At 33.5% G+C, this 19,723-nt stretch overlaps 1 protein-coding gene across 1 annotated transcript in view; it reads right to left on the reverse strand.

The window, feature by feature from the left end:
* The window catches only part of LOC123708339, a 54,032-nt gene extending 35,688 nt beyond the window's left edge, over positions 1 to 18,344 (reverse strand). Inside the window, exons 1-4 of the mRNA XM_045659016.1 lie at positions 18,075 to 18,344; positions 17,879 to 17,902; positions 16,827 to 16,925; positions 16,340 to 16,405 (exon numbers count right to left, since the gene is read on the reverse strand). Of these exons, the coding sequence (XP_045514972.1) occupies positions 16,340 to 16,405; positions 16,827 to 16,925; positions 17,879 to 17,902; positions 18,075 to 18,332 (447 nt within the window). The 5' untranslated portion in view covers positions 18,333 to 18,344. The remainder of the gene's footprint in view (positions 1 to 16,339; positions 16,406 to 16,826; positions 16,926 to 17,878; positions 17,903 to 18,074) is intronic.
* Positions 18,345 to 19,723: the final 1,379 nt, after the last annotated feature.

Consider the following 19,723-nt stretch of genomic DNA (forward strand, 5'->3'; position numbering starts at 1 on the left):
TTACAAAATTGTTTTATACTTCCATGTGCATATAAATCCCGTGAGATAATGGAGAAGCGATTTTTCATAATGATAATTAAGTTTATTAACCTCAGTAACTGTATTGCATTTTATAACAGATTCTACATATATGCTTTAATTACTTTTGATGAAATCACAATGGCAATGATTTACCACTAAACGAATTTTTAATTAACTTTATCATAATCGTAGCGTGAGAATCGTAACCGTACATATTATGCTGAGGAAAATACTTGATATTACCCAATTGGACAAATAGAAAGCTCCAGATTGCTTATATTCTTCGTTATTTCATGCATATTTTATCTTTCCTATATAAATCTGTTACCTGTAATATGTAAAAATTAATTTAGACAAATGAAACAAACGCAAAAATGTGTCTTTAAATATTACTACAAAGTTACTCTAAATAAATTTAAATGTCATAATTTATGTAAAAAATCAACAAAAACGTAAATTAGCTAATTAAATACTACTTTTATATCGCAATTAGCTTAATTACGGCGGCTGTGTGAAAAAGAAAAAAAACAAAGTGCTAATATTGCAAAAAATATAACGAGGTGGTCATCGCTCATCGTTATGGGATTTCGACTCTTTAATATTTGCTTTGCGGCACGTTCCTACAGGTTATAAATAATCTATACATATAATACAAATGACTTAGAAGATCTTTTGGAAGACATTATGTATCTTTTTAAATCTATTACCTATATATACCCGAATTATACAGTTTTAAAGTATTGTTACCAGTGACGTGTTGCCTAATTAACGGAGAAAAATAATTTAGAAATATTTTATCAAATTAATAAGAAATTTTGTTTATACACTACGTAGCTTAATCACGCACCTTTTCAAATTTGAAGATATGTCAAAAAGACATTTCTGTTACAAAATATACTTAAGGTACATTTCACTCTAAGTTTAATACCAAATTAGTATTCGAGTGCAGTCGGGGCGGATCGCAACTCGAAGTCCAAAATAAATTATAAAATGGATGAAAAACCCCAGTTAACTTGTCGGCGATCACTAAATATAATGTTTGATCGTACCTTAATGACAAAGCGCGGAATGGAACCACCTTTTGTGTTAAGCCGACTGACATTACGACTTTAATTCACCAAATTAGCTTTTATTCATAATAACGCAAGGTTGATTTTATCAAAGAAACTCCACCTTAGACATCTACTAAGGAGGTCTCCATAATTGAGCAATCATCTACTCTAGCTCTTTGTGGTGAACAATGCATTGGAGTTAAATGAAATTTATTATTTGTTTTCCTTATGTTGGGACTTGTTAGATGCCTTGTATCATAATCACTCCGATACAATATTTTCTTGTAAAAAAGGAAAAAAAAATATTGTATCGAAGCTTAAAAAGGCTGTTAAATGCTCTTTTGTTTCGTATAACTCTAAGTGTACCCTTTATAATTATATTATGTGACTCTAAGTACAGATGGAAATAAGACTTGGAGAACGTACATTACTTGAAGTTTCAAAACCATAATACTAATATTTTCTTTTAATATATGTAAATTAATAATGAATCTCATTTAGTCAAGAAAAGAAGCTACAGGGGCGGTCATTGTAGCTTCAAAAGACGAAGATCCTACGACTGAGGAAAATATAGAAAAAACTCATTAATAAAAAACAATCTGTCTAAAAATTTATTTCACATAGTATGTTAAAATACAAAAACAAAACCCAATTAGGAAAGATTTATTACATAATTATAACGTTTAATTATTTTATTATTTTAATGTCACGTATTTGAATTAAATCATTCTAATTATCTAAGTACAACGGTTGATTTGGGGACTGGTTGTATATGTCGATATAGACATTTAATATACATACTGACGCTTATATAATATATCCATAGTTGATAATATGATGAAATAATATTGATATGATTTGACAGTTCAATATAATCGTATGTATTTTATTTCCTCAAATAACGTTTAAAATATCTCGGAGATTGTGTTGTTTTGCTGAAAATCCTAGGACTAGATTATACGCCATATAAATTAACTACTAAGCCACGGTGTGCTCTAATTACAAACATTATCGGTAAGATACAATAGCAATGCAAATAGCAGCAGCAAATATTAGATTTCGGAACCGGATCTCCTGTTCAGTGGGCTAGCGCACCTGTTTCTTAAATACTACATGAATCATATTGACCTACTCAATGGCAAATTTTAACAAGTTATCAAAGTTATGTAGGCTACAATACCAATTCGACCAATCCAACAAAAGGGCGTTCGTTGTTTAAATACTTCCAGATTAAATCGCTTTAATCTCTTCTACTCGTAGCTGCATAAAATATTACTTTCCAAAGCTCTAATGATAAATTACTTATGACATTTTTATTCACACCTCATGATTAATCATGTTAGTATATTTATATGTAATTCGAAGTAAGCTTTGCAGGATTCTAACGTGTGAAGCGTACGAATCATCTAATCCTACGAATCATCTTTTGTCTCGGCTTGTGAATACGCAACCCATATACAAATTTACTGAAGATCAAATAAAAACAAACAACGTACGTACCGAATACAAATAATTGAAATAAATTAATAACCATCACAAGCTTTGACTTTTAAAATAATTATTTTGTCTATTCGTAATAACAATTATAAGGTATGCCACCTTATAATAATTTTAATATATTATTTGCCTTACCAGCAACGCATAGATTGATTCACAAGGAATTAAATAAAAGAACATAACGAATTAGAAATGATCTTCTATTGGGAAAATTTCATATCACCGATAACACCGAAAACCTAAAACGTTATTGTCTTTATAACGCAGTAAAAAAAGTTACAATACAGAGGGCCGTTTGTAATAAATAACCATGCATTTAATTTTGGTTACAGATTATAAGCACTTCAACGCGCCTAATTCCGCGACAAATACATTCATTTAAGTCAGGTCGAAGACCGGCCTTGCAAAATGTCGCGAGAATTTATTTTCGAACATGATTCATAGTTGGCTACCAAGCCCACAAAATACCTTCAGAATTATCTATCTCGATGATATTAAAACCCCGTCAATATCATAAGACATCGCGCCAATCATTACATCAAAGTATTAAACGGATGACTAATTTATCCGAATGGTAGAAATAACGCCAGGAAATCAGACAACAGGATACGTCGTTTACAAGTAGTTTAAATTAGTGAATGAAAATTCTTCTATTATCTACTCAGTAGTTAACGCTTGTTGTCCATTGCTCTTTTACTTTACGATCGTCCGATAACGGGCCTCACAGAAAACGTATTAAATAGCATGTAATACAACAGTGTCAGTTTTATTCTAGTAAGAGAGAGTGACAAAGAGGTTTGTTTAAACAGGTCATTTATACGGTTGCCCGCGAGACTTCGGGACGTTCTGGGAACAATTATAAAATAAGACGGGAATAGCCTAGTTATTACCCTCGACAATCATCGTAGGAATTAAGCTTTGCAGGCCTTTCGAACTTAACTATATATAAATAGATTAAGGTTCATAAACATACCCGTATATACCGTACATTTTTTTGATTTAGCTAATGTTTATAATTGGATCTAGGTTTCGATGTAAAATTGTGTTGTCGATATAAAAAATAGCGAAATGACAACCCCCCCCCCCCCCCAATCGCCTTGCTATCATTGATATACAGCAAATCAAAAATTATCTTATATTCCTAAAAGAAAATTGAAAATTATCACTGATCTTTCAATACATTATAATCTCATAAATAAAGTTTATATTAAGATAAATGTCAAGTCACTTTACAACAAAAATTATACATTTTAATATTAAAATTCCTTATAATCTATATATTGTTGACGTCACGTATATACATTTTCATTAAAATAGTAAATGTTATGTCTTAATATTTATTGCCTTTGGTTTACACGTATAATTCTAACATAAAGTTATGGAAATGTAATGTCATAAATTCGCGTTTATATCCTATATTATAATAACGAGGAGCTTTTGTGCGGCTTTTTATAACAATGATGTGAACACAGTGAGTTAAAATTATATTTACGCTTTGCAAAGTCCTTGGATTCATGGTAAATTCCAAAGGGCACTGTTAAGTTTATATTACGGCGGATTTTAAACAGAACTGGGAAAGGCCTTAACATTAATTAATAATTTCCATTACTACATGCATGGATATTTTTATTGTATCCGGCATATTTCAACTTGTGTAAAAATTCTTAAATTAAAAAAAAATGTTTTCATACGTTCTTAACAATTATTTACGTGCATCAAAAGTAGGTATATCAACTAACAGAACTGGGATACCACAAACATACCTATGTATTTAGATATTAAAACATTCACACGGCTGACACGGTTCTTGTTCACGACTTGTCTAATCGATTTTTAGGTAATCAACGTGACTAAACTCATAGTATTAGATGTCTCAATGTTAAGTTTTTATCGACATAATATCGAATTTGTATCGATTGCACCGGATTGATCCCGTGCACCTGTCACGATGTTTCACTGGTAAATCACACTGATCGGGACGAATTGATTTTTAAATTTAAATGACTTTATTGGATTTTTTTCGAAATACTCGATCCGATTCATGCCAATGAAACAGAAGTATTTTATTGACTCGGCTTGAGACTACTGTGATTTCAAGCGAAACAAACACTTACAGTATTTAAAAGGCTATTCTTACCTATATATATATATATACTTTTTTATAAAGATTTAGATATTTTATCACAAGCCAGTTATAATTTCAATAAATGCTTAGATAAATAGAGGAATGTTGCTGGTTTAATATTTGTTTTGAGCATTCAAAACTCGAATGAAAAAGCAGAAAATTACTAAATAGCCGTCTTTGGCTAGCGTTGGACCCTTATTTATTGGCCTTCACAGTGATATATCACTGCAGGCCACCGGGACCGCTCGACGCGCTGCGATCGCTCTTTATTGAGATGTAGTGGACGGTACGTTTATGTATGGGTGACACATAAACCTACCTAACACATTAATTACCCTAACCACCATACTTTGGCACGTGAAAATGGACTTAACGTAAAGACGCTTAAAGTTTAAGATGTAGTGGTTGGTCATTCATGCAGGTAGGTTCTGTTTGTGTAATTTTTCACGTAAGTGGTAGACGCGAGCAGCGGGGGAGCGCCGACAAAGCCCCCAGGGTAGCCCTGGCCACTGCTTCTCGGCTCTACTACTGTGATATTAGTAATAACGTCACAATCTCTTGAATATCTGATAAGTATGGACACTTAAACGAATGAATTATGGCCCGTGATTACTGACACCTACAGTATATATTTATAATAAACGGAGCTTCGTAAATCTGTTTACTTTAATCGAATGCGTGAATTATAATCTCGATCAATTACTTATTGTAGCTTTTTGGTGATTGATTCCTTCGTTATAGGAAATTATCCTAGGTTGCTCATATTGTGGGTACCTGTAGTTCGTCTTAAAAATCTCAAAAACGGTGTTACCTTTAATTAATTTTAATATAGGTCCTATTATCGTTCTACAGTTTTTCTTATAGCTTCAATCCGTAGGTCCCTATTTCGGAAACATCATACAAAGATATCCTTTGCCAAACATACATCGTTAAGAGATAAATGGTTACTACACTGCCCAGTTTATATGTTTCCGTATTAAGGTGATGCTATAACCCGTGGAAAGTTAAGGGGTCAGTATTCACTAAAGGCAAAAACTTGGTAGCGTAGGTTCAGATTTTGGCGGCGTCCGCCCACCGTTGTCCTATTGTCTGCCCACATCCCAAACTGGAACGTGCTATGATGTCATTTATTAAATAAATTAACCAATAACGATATTTGCCTATTTTCTATATGTACCAATTTGTATTAATATGTCCATTGAACTATAAAAATGGCGAGACGTAGATAATGTTGAATCGCAATTACCATACTAAAAAGTACCGCGATACAGCACAATATTACTCGAATAAGAAATTAAATACAACACACACCCATAAAAAATAAATGAGAAAGCCTTAGAAAAACTAAATTCGGCTAAACATATGAAATAATCCCTATTAAATTGTATGACATTATTGTAATAAAAGGAAATTTTAACACATTTAACGGTGGTTATTCAAAACGTTTGCAATAAGCCTTTATTCCTTGCAGATTTCGAACAAAGACAACTTACTCAATAGCGGTTAATGTAAGGTAAACATGGCATTAGAGGATGCAACAATACTATGTCCGGTCGGCTTATATTTGTGACATTTTCTCAGTAATGGCGGATTAGTACGAGGAACAACTTGTGTGGTTGCAATGAATTGTTAGTTCCGTTTGCGCTGGTAATTACTCTGGTCCAATGATAGAACGTTGAGGAACTTTGTTTAAGATTTCTATTTATTTCATGCATATTGCAATTGAATAATTAGCTGTGCTCTGCTTTTTCGTATTAAATTTACATATTTTTATTTCACACATGAAATCGAAAGTGAAGTTCTATAATCTGTAATTCTGCAAGTACCTGCATTTCTGTTCCTAGTCATGTACAACACATGTGAAGGTACATACCTATGGTTTTATCAAAGTGAATTTGTTTGTAGTATCTTACTAAACACGCTAGAATATTCAATAAATAACAACTTGCAATTTCGTAAAGTAATGTTGGCTTAGTAGATTATGTCTACTCCTTTGAAAGTCGAGGTCGTTCGTTCTAATCACGGCACGGATTTTTCATTATTTATACATAATTACTAATGCCTAAATGAGGATACCGGCATGTCTTAGTACCAAAAATCTATACTACAGAAGACTAACTAAAGATATAATTAAAAATTATAAAAAATAATGATATATATTGTTGTAGCGTCAATGGATTAATTAATTATTAATAAATCCGTCGAAGCTTTCTCCGGCTCCAACAAAATTGTGTGCCTATAGGTAACATGCTATAGAAAAGCTATTTGAAAGTTTCACGTGCATCCCAGACGTGATTAAGATCTAGAATATTTACATTTCAGAACAATAGCGTATATAATCTCGGATGAAGAGAGGTGGGCGTGGGAAGGGCCAGGTCTAGCACGCTAACTCGATGCACAAATACATTCTTCGCACTACCTATTCGCTACCTGTTACGTCAACAACAAATACCGAATCTCGTTAATCTTTTTGTCAAATATATTTACACTGTATATATGTTGAAACGGGATATATGCTTTTTTGCAATGTCACTTGATGAAATTGACCTAGTGCATATCATGTGGTTTTTAACATGTGTGTGGTCAATGGACTTGCTACTTTGATGGGAATTGAAACAAATTCAGTTGTAATAATTTATAAAAAAAACTATATAAAATTGTATATATAATTGAATTACTTTTTAAAAAAGGATTTTAATTAATTTATAGTATTACAAACAACAATTGAACTCTTATTAATAACATAGTTTACGACACTTAAATGCAAATACTTCTATAACCTGAAATAATATTAAACTGAATATTGTTTAGTAAAGTATAATAACAAAATCATAATTTTATGATAGTAGAGATAATTTTGATGGTTGTATAATAAATGGTGCAGTGTGGGAAACTAAGAAGCAGCTGATGTGTGACCACGGACTGTGGAGTCCGAGTTGGCAACACTGAAATTATAGTACAAAAGTCATGGATTTAGCTTAATTGCGTCAAATTAAACCATAGAAACGACTTAATTTTTTATCTAAATACTTTTCATGGCATTTTTGCAAGAACGGTTTGTTTAGAAATAAATCATATATCCATGAAATAAATAGAAAGTCTGAAATAGGTTTATATTTGTTACTGAACGTTGACCTCATTTTTACATTACAACGGAAAAACTCAAATCATAAAAGTGACAGCTAATAAAATCGTAAAATTTTGCCGCTCAAATTCAAACCGAAGTGCAATTGGAAATTTAGTAACTCAACACAGTATTAATACATTTCGATACAGTATTTGTTTATGGATGTTTGTGATTGCCACCATTTTCGGAATTTAGTTTTGTATTCCCAAACCGTCTGCCTGGGGCGGTATGACGAATCCAATTAACAATACTAACGAACTCTGTCAGCTCAGACGAATACTATTTATGTTTCCTCAGAGTCATTGTAAATATTTAGCCCAGAACGCGTCTGGCATCGCCCTTGTCTTATCTCTTAATCGTAAACGTTTCACGAATCTCTGCTTTCTTCACAGGATATGGGTTTGTAAACTATTAGAATATGCGGACATTTGAAAGCGTTAAGTACGTTTGTTTACATCGAAGCTGTGATAAAAAGAAACAGGACGAATTGGTTATATTTAGAAGTTCTCGCCTCAAAATAGTCAGTGCATGGTTTGAAGTATTTTATTCCGCTCGCAGTTTGCCGCGTAGTTCATAAGGCACACAAAACGGTAAATATTTACTCTTCAGGCTCAGTTGATAAAGAAGCCTCTACACCTACTTACCGAAACATGATCATAGGTATAGAAATATGTGTGATCTAAGAACCTCTTGATTCAACTTATGCTTTTTACTATACGACAATACATATATATGATTGTACAATTTAGATCTAAACATATATTATTATTTTTTTAAATTTAATTTGATAATTTCCTAGTACAGTTTTCGCTAACTTAATTAATCGATTCAAATCGTTTATGATAATCGTTTGCGTTCGAATCCCAGGGACAATAATAAAAATGTTACTTCTATTGACGTAAAGCTCAGAATAGCGGCGGAAATCTGCCCATACCAGATATACGATGCCTATCTCTCTAAAAGGAAAATCAGGGAAGGGCAGGGACTTTCTGAAGTGGTAAAACTGAAAGCCGTGAATCCGATATCCATAGCAGCAAGTATGCATAGTAAGATAGTATTGCCGGCAGCGTGCGCGTGGGCATTGACAGGTGAAGTCGGTCGATTATCCGCTAATTTATACGCGCCGATCAACTTCTTGTTTTCACGCTCCGATATTATTGAGTGCAAACATGATAAACATAGAACAAAATAACACTACTTTAGTTGTAACCAAATTATTATTAAAAATTATAATGATTATGTTAATATTCTCGTCTATAGAACCTTATTTATAAACGTACTAAAACTATCAGAGGCTTTATTAACAAACCATTACTTTTACGCTAATATAATCTACTTTTATAAATTTTTACTTAAAGTTGAAAAGCACATAACAAAACAAGCCTAAATACAAGGCCTGATGTCACCAAGGTAACATCATTCAGCCCTTTTTAGGAATCTTTACGAGCGACAGCTCCACAATAATCGCGAGTTCATTCACCACACAAGTAATTGTATTCTTCAAGTATCTGCAATCCACTTCCTCCTGCCTCTGTCATGCGGTAGTGAAACTGGCTTTCCCATGCTAAACGATCAAATAATTATGTAATATGAAGGCTTCGTCAAAGAGGTCATTCGATAACCTTATATGCTTCAAGGTTAATGGACACAATAACTTATTTGAATACGAATACAGCTCTAATTATACAAATGGACTACCGATTGTTTATCTACGAATTGACTTTTATCGAGATATTATTTACACGCGCTCCAAACATATTGTTACGAGCTAGGGGATCGGATAGAAAATGCCGTAGATTTCTTCAAGGGTTTATTTCTTGAAAAATCAATGAGGAATTTATGGGCACAAAATTAATTGCAGAGATTCACTAATAACACACAAAAACACAGTCACTAAATACTTCACTTATGCACACTTCACACAGTACTTTATCACTTATATTCACTTTATTCGCACTTTATCGCTTCGGTGTTTCTCTCGTGTAATCGCATTCTAAACTAAGTCACTAGTCGCGTTTCGGCTCGCTTATATATCCCTGGGAATAATTCTAAACAATATTCGAGAACTTTCTAGGCGCGCTTGCTACTGAGTAGCGATTGCACAATTCTAGAACGTTCGCACTCTTTGTCTCTTTCGCACGTTGCTCCGTCCTTGTCGTACGGCGTTCTAGGGTGCTCGTCTAGTTTCGAGAAAGTTCTGATCTTCTCTCTCTCTCTCTCGTATCACTTCGTCCTTGTCTCACACCTAGAAAGTTCGGTCTAGAATATTCCTTCATCAAAGGGGTATAACTAGGCCTGAAAACGCCTGAAAACGGGTCTCCTGAAAACTGCACCACTCGACTACACATGTTCTGAAACTGACTGAAAAAATGTTTCAGCTTCCTGAAAACTAGGGTAACATTATGAAAACTACAATTAACTAATATGTGATTGAGCCTCTCCTGAAACGGTCAGAAATCATATTTCAGCCTGCTGAAAAGTTCTCTAACTAGTGGAAAAATCTAGAAACATTGTAGTCGACCCGTCTTCGTAACAATATTTTAATTAATAATATGAATGCAAAGTTTTATGGATCCAACGTTCGTTTAGGAAATTTCGACCTGCAAAAAACAGCTCCGTGGATCGCTGGAGATCCAAGTTTATAACGAAGAATTGAAGGGTATTGTGGAAGCGGTGGAAGGTGAAATAACTTCAAAGGTGACCTCACCAATTAAGTGAAGGAAATCGAAAAACGCGTATCGACTGCTGTGTTACATTACTCAACCGGTACAATAATGAAGTGATTTTAAATTGAATCATTACCAATGATTAAGAGTGGGCTCTTGTACGATAATCGGAAGCGCTCATCGCAAAGGCTGAACCCAGCGGAACAAGGCCAATCGCGAGCGATTAGTCCACTCAAGTTTCTAGTCCACTAGTATCGTGGTCATTGATTATAACTTTCTTAAATCTGGCTAGACGATTACGCCAACTATTGTCGGCAACTGCAAACCATGATGGAAAAGCAGCTAGCTGCTAAACAACCAAGGCTGGTCAATCACTCTAGGCCACTGCTAGTTCACGACAACGCTAGACCACAGATAGCACAACAGACTGCTACCAAATTTGAGGAGCTTCAATTGGAATGTTTAAGACATCCACCGGACTCCCCAGACCTTGCTCCAACACACTACCATTTTTATTTAAATTTGGATAACTTCTTGCAAGGTATTGATTGCCATGCGTTTTTTTAGTAAAGTGATCATTCAAACTACCTGTAAGATGGCAAAAGTGCACAGATAGCAATTGTACATACTTTGTACATATTTAAAAAAACTACTTTTTGTTCCTCCCATACAAAACGTCAATTTAAAATGTCAGGACGTAATATATTGATCAAATATTTATGCGTTCATAAATTTATTATGTGTAAAGTAAGTAAAATATACCAAGCTACTATATATAAACACCAAATCAAGCCACATTGTGATGTTGAGTATAGCAATATGGTGATAACAGTGAACTTAATAGCGTAAGATATTATACAAATATTCAAAACAGATTTAGCTTTATTATTTTGAATAAAACCTTTGAAAATTTGTCTAGAATAATTGTAAAGTTTTAACATGTCGACAAGATAGACATACTTCAAAATAATATAGTATAGTACAATGTATGACTGAGAAACTGCGATATTATATCAATTAAAAATATTTGTTTAGTTTTCTTAATATAGAGTACAATTGACTGAAAGCATTTTAGTGACCATAATAAAAATATTGAATATTTTTTTATATACGACAGTCACAGTTTACACTCTGTAAGGATGAGAACTTTTTGAGAATATCATATTTTTTTAGTAATTAACAAGCATTTTAATATTTTAAACTATTTTTATGTGCTGTAGAATTTAACATAGAAGCCCCGAGGTCACCGATTGTATTTTCTATTAATACAAAAGTCACACATAATAATGAAATAAATATTAGTTTATAATCAAGCTTTCTTTTGCACAGGCGTCAGCCAATAATAAACAAATAAATATTTTTACGTAGGAAGTACTTGCAGCAGGAAATGTTGAGACGATAAACATAAAAACAATTTGTACATATTTATCAAAAGGGACAGGTGCGTGAGAAAGCAGAATGCGTGAAATTAGTGTAAATCCACCGCGGTGTGGTCTGTTGACGAAAAAATACGATTACCAAAGCATCAACCCTCACGATTCGGCACGGTGACCTCCCTTCATTTGTCCCTCACGGCCTTCCGTGATGTACAACCTTTTTGTTTAATTCAAATCGCTCCCTGATGACTTCAAAAGAATTTCGCATGAACATCGCTTACAAAATTTTCACTTGTTTTTATACAATTTCTTATTTGCACGAGTAAAATACAAATTTCATAATTGTAGAATTCCGATAAATTTAAGTTTCACCATTTGTCATAGTCCCTAAGTGGTATTTATCAATTGTATTTTCCTTTTTCGTTAAGTGCCAATTATTATTTAAACATACAATTAAGCGCAATTAAGTTCGTAAATTAATTAAAAAGAAAACAGTTTTGAGGTAAATAACAGATTCGATAAAGCTTTTAGTCTGAAACTGTTTTCCAAAACGCTTTAATATATTAAAAAGTGCGGTAAAACGTTTTGAGTCCGAGATGAAATCACACCATCAATAACTGATCGAATTGGGCGGCTATCTACGAGCGGGCGCCAAGATCGCAACGATAGAACAGTAATTGTCAATAAAATCTCAATTTAGATGGCACCGATACCGGGTGAGTTACGGACGGACAATCAGACAGAACACGAAAACCTACTCGACGAAGGAATGTGCCCTGCGACAGGACCTGCTAACGAATTAGGTACTTCAAATTGGGCGTTACATCAATTTTATTTTATAATTTATTTACCATTTTTAAAGATAAGGCCGATGCCGCGTCCAAATCGGATCCAGGTATATGATCAGATTATTTTTACACCAGTCTTTCGTCACGCGCATAATGATGGCAAACAAGAGAAACGCCTATAGGTATACCTATTAAACCTATTGTAAGCGGACCCAAAAATAGAGTCCATACAATGGGCAATTTTAGCCATTCCTGAGACTTTATTAGTAATTTTCAAAGATGTGGAATATGATTCTTTTATTTATCTACTATTGATATAAAAAATCAATGGCGCTACAACCTTTTTAGGTCTGGACCTCAGATTCTGTTTCATGATCATTTGTTAATCTAATAGGCAAGTAGGTGATCAGCCTTCTGTGCCTGACGCACGCCGTTGACTTTTTGGGTCTAAGGCAAGCCGGTTTCCTCACGATGTTTTCATATTGTTGTGATGTGTTAATAGAAAGAAAATCCATTGGTGCACAACCGGGGATCGAACCTACGACCTCAGGGATGAGAGTCGCATGCAGCCACTAGGCCAGCACTTCTATTCATATACTATATTTATATGATTTCTTCTGTATATGAAACACTCATTTGCTTGTATAATCTAAGGGTTTAACCCTAAGTTTTATCCCTTTTGGTAACCGTAGAAGATAAGCGCAAGAGTGTTTAAAAATAAATTTGTCGAAAGTGATAAATGATGAATATAACTTTTATTATATCAAATTAAATTAACGATCCGCGCCGAACGTCTACCTTTTCTCACATTAGAGTTATCTTATCTGAAATGATTGCTTCCATTACCTTAGAGACCAGACACGTTGTTTTGTTAGCGAGGGAAGATATAGAGATTAATGCGTAAAACTATTAATTTTGATTGAGGTGTGTTTTATTAAGTAATTGTTTTTGTTCCCTATGTAGAATTGAGAGCACCGTAAAATCCATTTTAAAACGCCAATTTGAATGCTTATTTACTTATAGTTTTAATTGGAGTTTTTAAATATTTCATAGTATAGGTAAGCAACACGAAATATACCAATTTAATTACTTAAAATTTATTGTAACAATTATTGATATTATTTTGATAAATATTTACATTTAGATTTTACGCAGACATCGTTCGAAGAGATTTAAAAAAAAGTAAATTAGGAGTAACAAATAAACACGAAAGGCAACAAATGTTGCAATTAGTCAAAATTATATAAAATGTTATACATAATATTATGATTATTCATTGTGTATCGTGGAGTTCCCACAGCGAGCTTTAATACATTTTCCGTGTACCAGTTAGCGCCCCATAAATTGATTAAGGGACTGCGGCGTCTCACAAGAGTTTTTTGTGACAGGACGCTTCTTATACCTACATATTTGAAATACCCATACATACATTAAATCTTTTAAAACTTATTTGGCAATTATGTTAAACTTTAATACATTTCATAAAGAACTTTTCCATTACCAGTTACACCCAGTTTCACGGAGTTAGTAAGCATAAACTTATTTTTCAGTATTTTAACTAACAAAGTAAATTAAGAATTACTCTTAAATTAAGTTTGAGTCAGCCTAGGGAAAGCTAGTATGCATAGTGTCACGACACAATTTGGTATAAATAATACACTAAAATATGGTCACAGATAAGAGATCTTTATTAATAATGCGAGTAAAATATTTATTGTCCTTGCAAATCCGCTTCAACTCGAATTGTGTGAACTTCCTGGCAGGAAATTAATTTCCTTTCAAACAGACAATTTCCCAAAAAGTTTCACCATTCATTTATAATTATAACTCATTAATTAAATGACTGCAATAGTAAACAATTACTGGTGTTTAAAGGCAGAGGAAAACGTAATATTTAAAATATACGTATTCAAGTACTGAGGTATATCATGCGCAGATCAACACGCTATATAAAAATTGCATTTTATTTCAATTTATATTCATAAGTTGACGTACCATACAGCAATAATATGTGTATGATGTCAGTAATTTGGTAAGGAGTTAAAACGTACAAAAAAGCATGGGTGACAATATAAATAACAATTTGGCCCACCCCGATCGAATGTGGTTCGCTCGGATTAGCATAAGAATGCCGCATCACAGACGCCCACGAACCACCACTGTCCCTTGACTCGTTGAATTTAATTTTGATTTACGCGCATACACAATACGCGAAACATACGCGATAAAGTAAAGTGGAGGGGCAGACGAACTTCTTACTTGTAAAGTCGCCAACTTCTATATTGTAGCTAACCACTCTGGCTTTGAACGAAATATTTTTTCTGACCGCCTTTGAGGCTAGTTGGTAACGCAGTATAACTCTTGGGTTCGGTTTTCATAGATTCATTTTTGTTGACGCCATTGCAGACTATGTGCAAATAAAGGAGGAATCGAGCCCTCATGAGCTCATAAGCCTCATAAGCCTCATGGCCTCATAAGGTTTTATGAGGCCAATCAAATGAAATTTTACTGATTAATTATAACAACTAAGACTATCGACTGGGAGACATTAAGATATGTTTTTATAACAAATATATTTAATTTGGTATGTCTGGCTGATAACGAGAATATTAAAAAGATACTTCAATTAGAGTGAATAAATTGTCTTACATTTTATGGACAGCCGCAAAAAAATCGCGCAAAAAAATGGTCCCTTTGAAGCAATAACTTAATTTAAAAATGAGGTAATAACTCATGACATCGCTTTTGGTTGACGTAATTAACAGCTTCTTAAGATTCCTTATGCAAATTTTTGTTTATGTCTTTTTAATATTTAAATTAATTAGGAGATAACTTTGTGTTAAGACGACGAAAAAGCTTAATTTGATAGACTTACCTTTCCAGTCTTATTTATCGTAATTACATATATACCTATTTTTTGACATATCAGTCTTGTATCAAAGACTGCAATTTGTTAAATACAAATCAAGCACACATAAAAGTCCTGAACAACAAAACGCAAAAAACAGAGCGAGTGAGCTCAGCGATAATACGTATTTAAGATAATATATTTAACCATATAAAAATAAATGTCCACCTAATAAATCGAATTGGACTTTATCGGGTTTCGAGGCGACAGACAGAAACGATAAGAATGTGGGTCCTCTCGGCTTTATTTAGAACTTTTTCGTTTAGTAATCGTCCTTAGATCCTTGGATGAGTGGTAACAAAGTTGTTTTTCCTTAGTATCTGTTTCGGACTTGGGTCGATATAGGTTTGCGTCTGTTTGTAATCGGCGTTGCATCTTAATTTAGTTGTCTTGTACTTTTCAGCGCCATGGCGGTATAGGTATGTAGGTACTTCAGATTCTAGTATTATTTTAATATAAAATGTGTAGAAATGCAGTTTAGTAGTACAAGGTGAAAACGTTTGTCTAAATTTTCCGCTTTTATGTTTAATGTTATTTTATTTTAGTATAGAACTAACAATACATTTTCCATATACTCTAAATTTTAAAGGAGTTATAATAATGGTATATCAAAAGTAGTTTCTAAAAAAATCTAGATTAAATCTATTATATAATATTACTACTATTTATAAAATAAAGGTTGAGAATACCTATATTCACCGCTATTAATGACATACCTTATCACGTAAATAATTGATAACGCTGTTAAATTAATGATTGTTTATACTTTATACACTTACCACATTAACAAATTCTTGAAAAGTAATGGACGGGCTGCTCGAACTTTTTGCCTTATCCAACAGGATCTGAAAAAAAATGTAATTAGACGCGAATATTCCCTGATATCAGAATAATTATTAAACAAATTATTTTATTTTTAATGACACAAACACTCAGTATTTGCACAGAATAAGATTGTATACGATATGATACGTTATTGGACAATGTATGGTAAGTAAGCGACGATATATGACCGTGCGAACACAGTTTTGAATTTAACATCAATCTGCCTTAGTTCAAATGAAAAGTATTTTCCGTAGACACAGATACATTTTTGCGATTATTGCATATTGAATTTTTCTTAGCACGCCTGCCTATAAGTATTAGATTACGGTCAGGAACGTGTTTTTGGTTACTATAAAAATGGGGTAACATCTAAGTTAACTAGACGCAGTGATTTCTTACTATAAAGCGGACAAATTACTTTAAGTAGAATTTATTATTTACCTCACGTTTGTGATGCGGCACCTGCGCTATAAAATCGGGATGTTGAAGGGTCTGAAGGAAATCTGGCCACAGGATCTCACCAAAACCCTCCGGATCGAACTGCATAAGAAAATAATAAACAAACCATTAGTATAAAATTCACACCTACCAGATTTGACACGGTCCCGTACAAAAACCAAATTGTGATTTCAAAGGCGCACCCGTGACGCCATAATCACTCGCTGTTCCGAGAGTTTGTTATTATGTGTATTATTGTGATAATTTCAGTTCCAAAAAGGAGATGACAAAAAATATGAAGCACCCCTATCTGCGCAGTGGCACATCTCAATGTCCTCTACGTGACGACACACCGTTTGATCTTTGGCGCTACCGACACACTTTTATCTAATAAAACTGTTTTGTTTCTGCTTCTGTACATTTTAATCAAGTCAAATAGGAATTTCTGGAAATTTGTTTCTATGTCGTAAAAGTCAGTTTTTTGATGTATTCAAGGTACATGTGCAACGATTGTCAAGTAGTCGGGAGACAGGAAAAGCAAAGATTGAAGTCTCTTGGAAAAGCACGCACGAATGTGTGACAATATTTTTAAAATAATATAACAGCATTGTTAATTGTATTTTCTTATACGGAATTTATTATTAAACGTTTGTAATAGATCTGCATTATAAATAATTCTATATTACATAATATATTATTATAAATTACTCAAATTTACGACAACGTTACAATGTTATCGCAAACCCTATTATAGTTAACCTATCTATTATATGGATACCGTATTATTTGTATGTTGCAAAGTTACGCCTAAACATATGTAATTTTAAATGATTTTATGTGGCCTGTAGCTCTAATTCAAGTAAATAAATAGTCGCGAGTACTAAGTACCAAGTAAAAGAGGTAAGTCTACTTTGGATATAAACGACTTTACTAACTTTATTAAACTGCGATCGATTCCAATAGATGCGTTTCTTAATATTACTTATGAAAATATCTGCCTAAACCAAGTCCAGTTCCAATTTGATGCTCAATGTCTGTGTATATTTTAAACTTACCCGATCGAAAAGCAGGCGCCATTTCTGTAACAAGGAATAAATAAAATGTAGAACGAATAAAAATTTACAATTAGTGAATGCGTTTTGTAACTTGTTATTTGAATTATATGTGTACAAAATATAAGTTTAAACAGGACCATAATAACTACTCCACTGTGATGGAGGGTAACGAGTATCATTCGCTCAAGGTACTTACATCGTGCATCAACTCCCGTCGTATTTCAGCCTCATCGAGCTCGCTGCCAAGGTCTGTGTGATCCGTGTCATAGAGGTGTTCAGCCGCCCGTGACAATGAACCAAGCGAATCCCGGGCGGAGGCCAGGGAGCCAGTAACTGTCGGAAGTACCCCAGCCTCAATGCCAGACTCCATTGAGGTATTCGCAGACAGGACAGTGGCGGCTGGGGGGGCGCAAACCTCGCCGCCACCGCAGCCACTGCCCACCCATATAGACATCTTAGAAACATTCACACCACATAATAGTTTACAAATTACCACATCTCAAGCCTGGACAGATTAAATTGGTCGATTTAAATTTGGAATGGGGAAACTAAGGCACGTGATTGACTTCTGGCACCTGAAAAGAAAAATATTTGGTTTGATAGATTCCTAGAAGTATTATAGCTACTTGAAAAATTAAACTTTTTAAAATAATACAAGTGAAGCTGTTGGACATGGCAATTATTATATTAATCTTTAAAACCTGATGTAGTATGGAAAAAGTATTACCCCCTGTAATTTTATTAAAACTTTTATTCAGTGTCTGCTTTAGTCAGCGTTTATAGATAATACGTCCTTGTTATATCCAGTCTAATGTTAGTTTTTAAGCGTGTGTAATTTATGGGAATAATTGCGACTGTCCGTAAATGTTATTGAATATTGCCATATTATACTAATATGGTACAAACAGTTAAGAAAAAGTTTTTATTTATTTAAAATGTAGTAAAATTAGTATAATTGTATGATGACATTGCGTTACGTGTTATGGTATTTGCCTTAATTTTTTTTAATGTTATATTTATTGTATCTTCTAACGAGAAATCCTTAGAGTAATTGTAAAATTTAAAAATCAACGATTTAGTGTTTCTGTTAAGAAGGTTGTTAGCTAATTATGAGCGGTGCGGAATACAATTGTAATCTTATTAACATTATCACCATTCCTTGTAGGGTGTATTGGTACAAAAGGGCTTCAACCCTCAGCCCGTTGCCATAGCAACGTGTCGCAGTTTCATTCACATCCGCTGACATGCACTTTAACACGTGCGGTTATCGAAAATCACTATTATGTTATCAGTATAATCTAAAAGAGTATGCATTTTTTTAGTATTAGACAACGACCTCTAAATAGATTGAAACTAAAATGTAAACTGAGACGTTGATTGCAGGTTTACAAATGATTGACCATTTTAATTCAAATTAGCAAAGGTGACCTAAATAATCATTCCGTGTAGGATGCATAAAATATTACCTGGAAACTAGTGTTCGGACAAAATAGGGCAATTTAGTTTGTCGTATTTTGTTTACATTTATAAAGCATGCATACAACCTCAAAATCGTGGGTTCAAAATCACCACTCACCGTTATTATATTACATCACTATCATAAGGGACGATTTACACGATATTTCATTTCTTTTAATAGGTTACACGACATTTCGTGTCAAGAACTCATTAATTGTTGCTGAACATGCAGCATACGTCAAAACACTGTACCAGTGAAAGTACAAGGATAGCGTCCAGAATCTGGCGCATGCGTTGTCCTAGCAACGAAGGGTGCATATGAAATAGTGCAATTCCCATGAGTTTGCTAAAATTAGTATTTATAGGAATTCCACTCGTAATGAAATC

This window comes from Pieris brassicae, chromosome 4 (assembly GCF_905147105.1).
Source record: "Pieris brassicae chromosome 4, ilPieBrab1.1, whole genome shotgun sequence".
Classification (NCBI taxonomy): Eukaryota; Metazoa; Arthropoda; class Insecta; order Lepidoptera; family Pieridae; genus Pieris; species Pieris brassicae.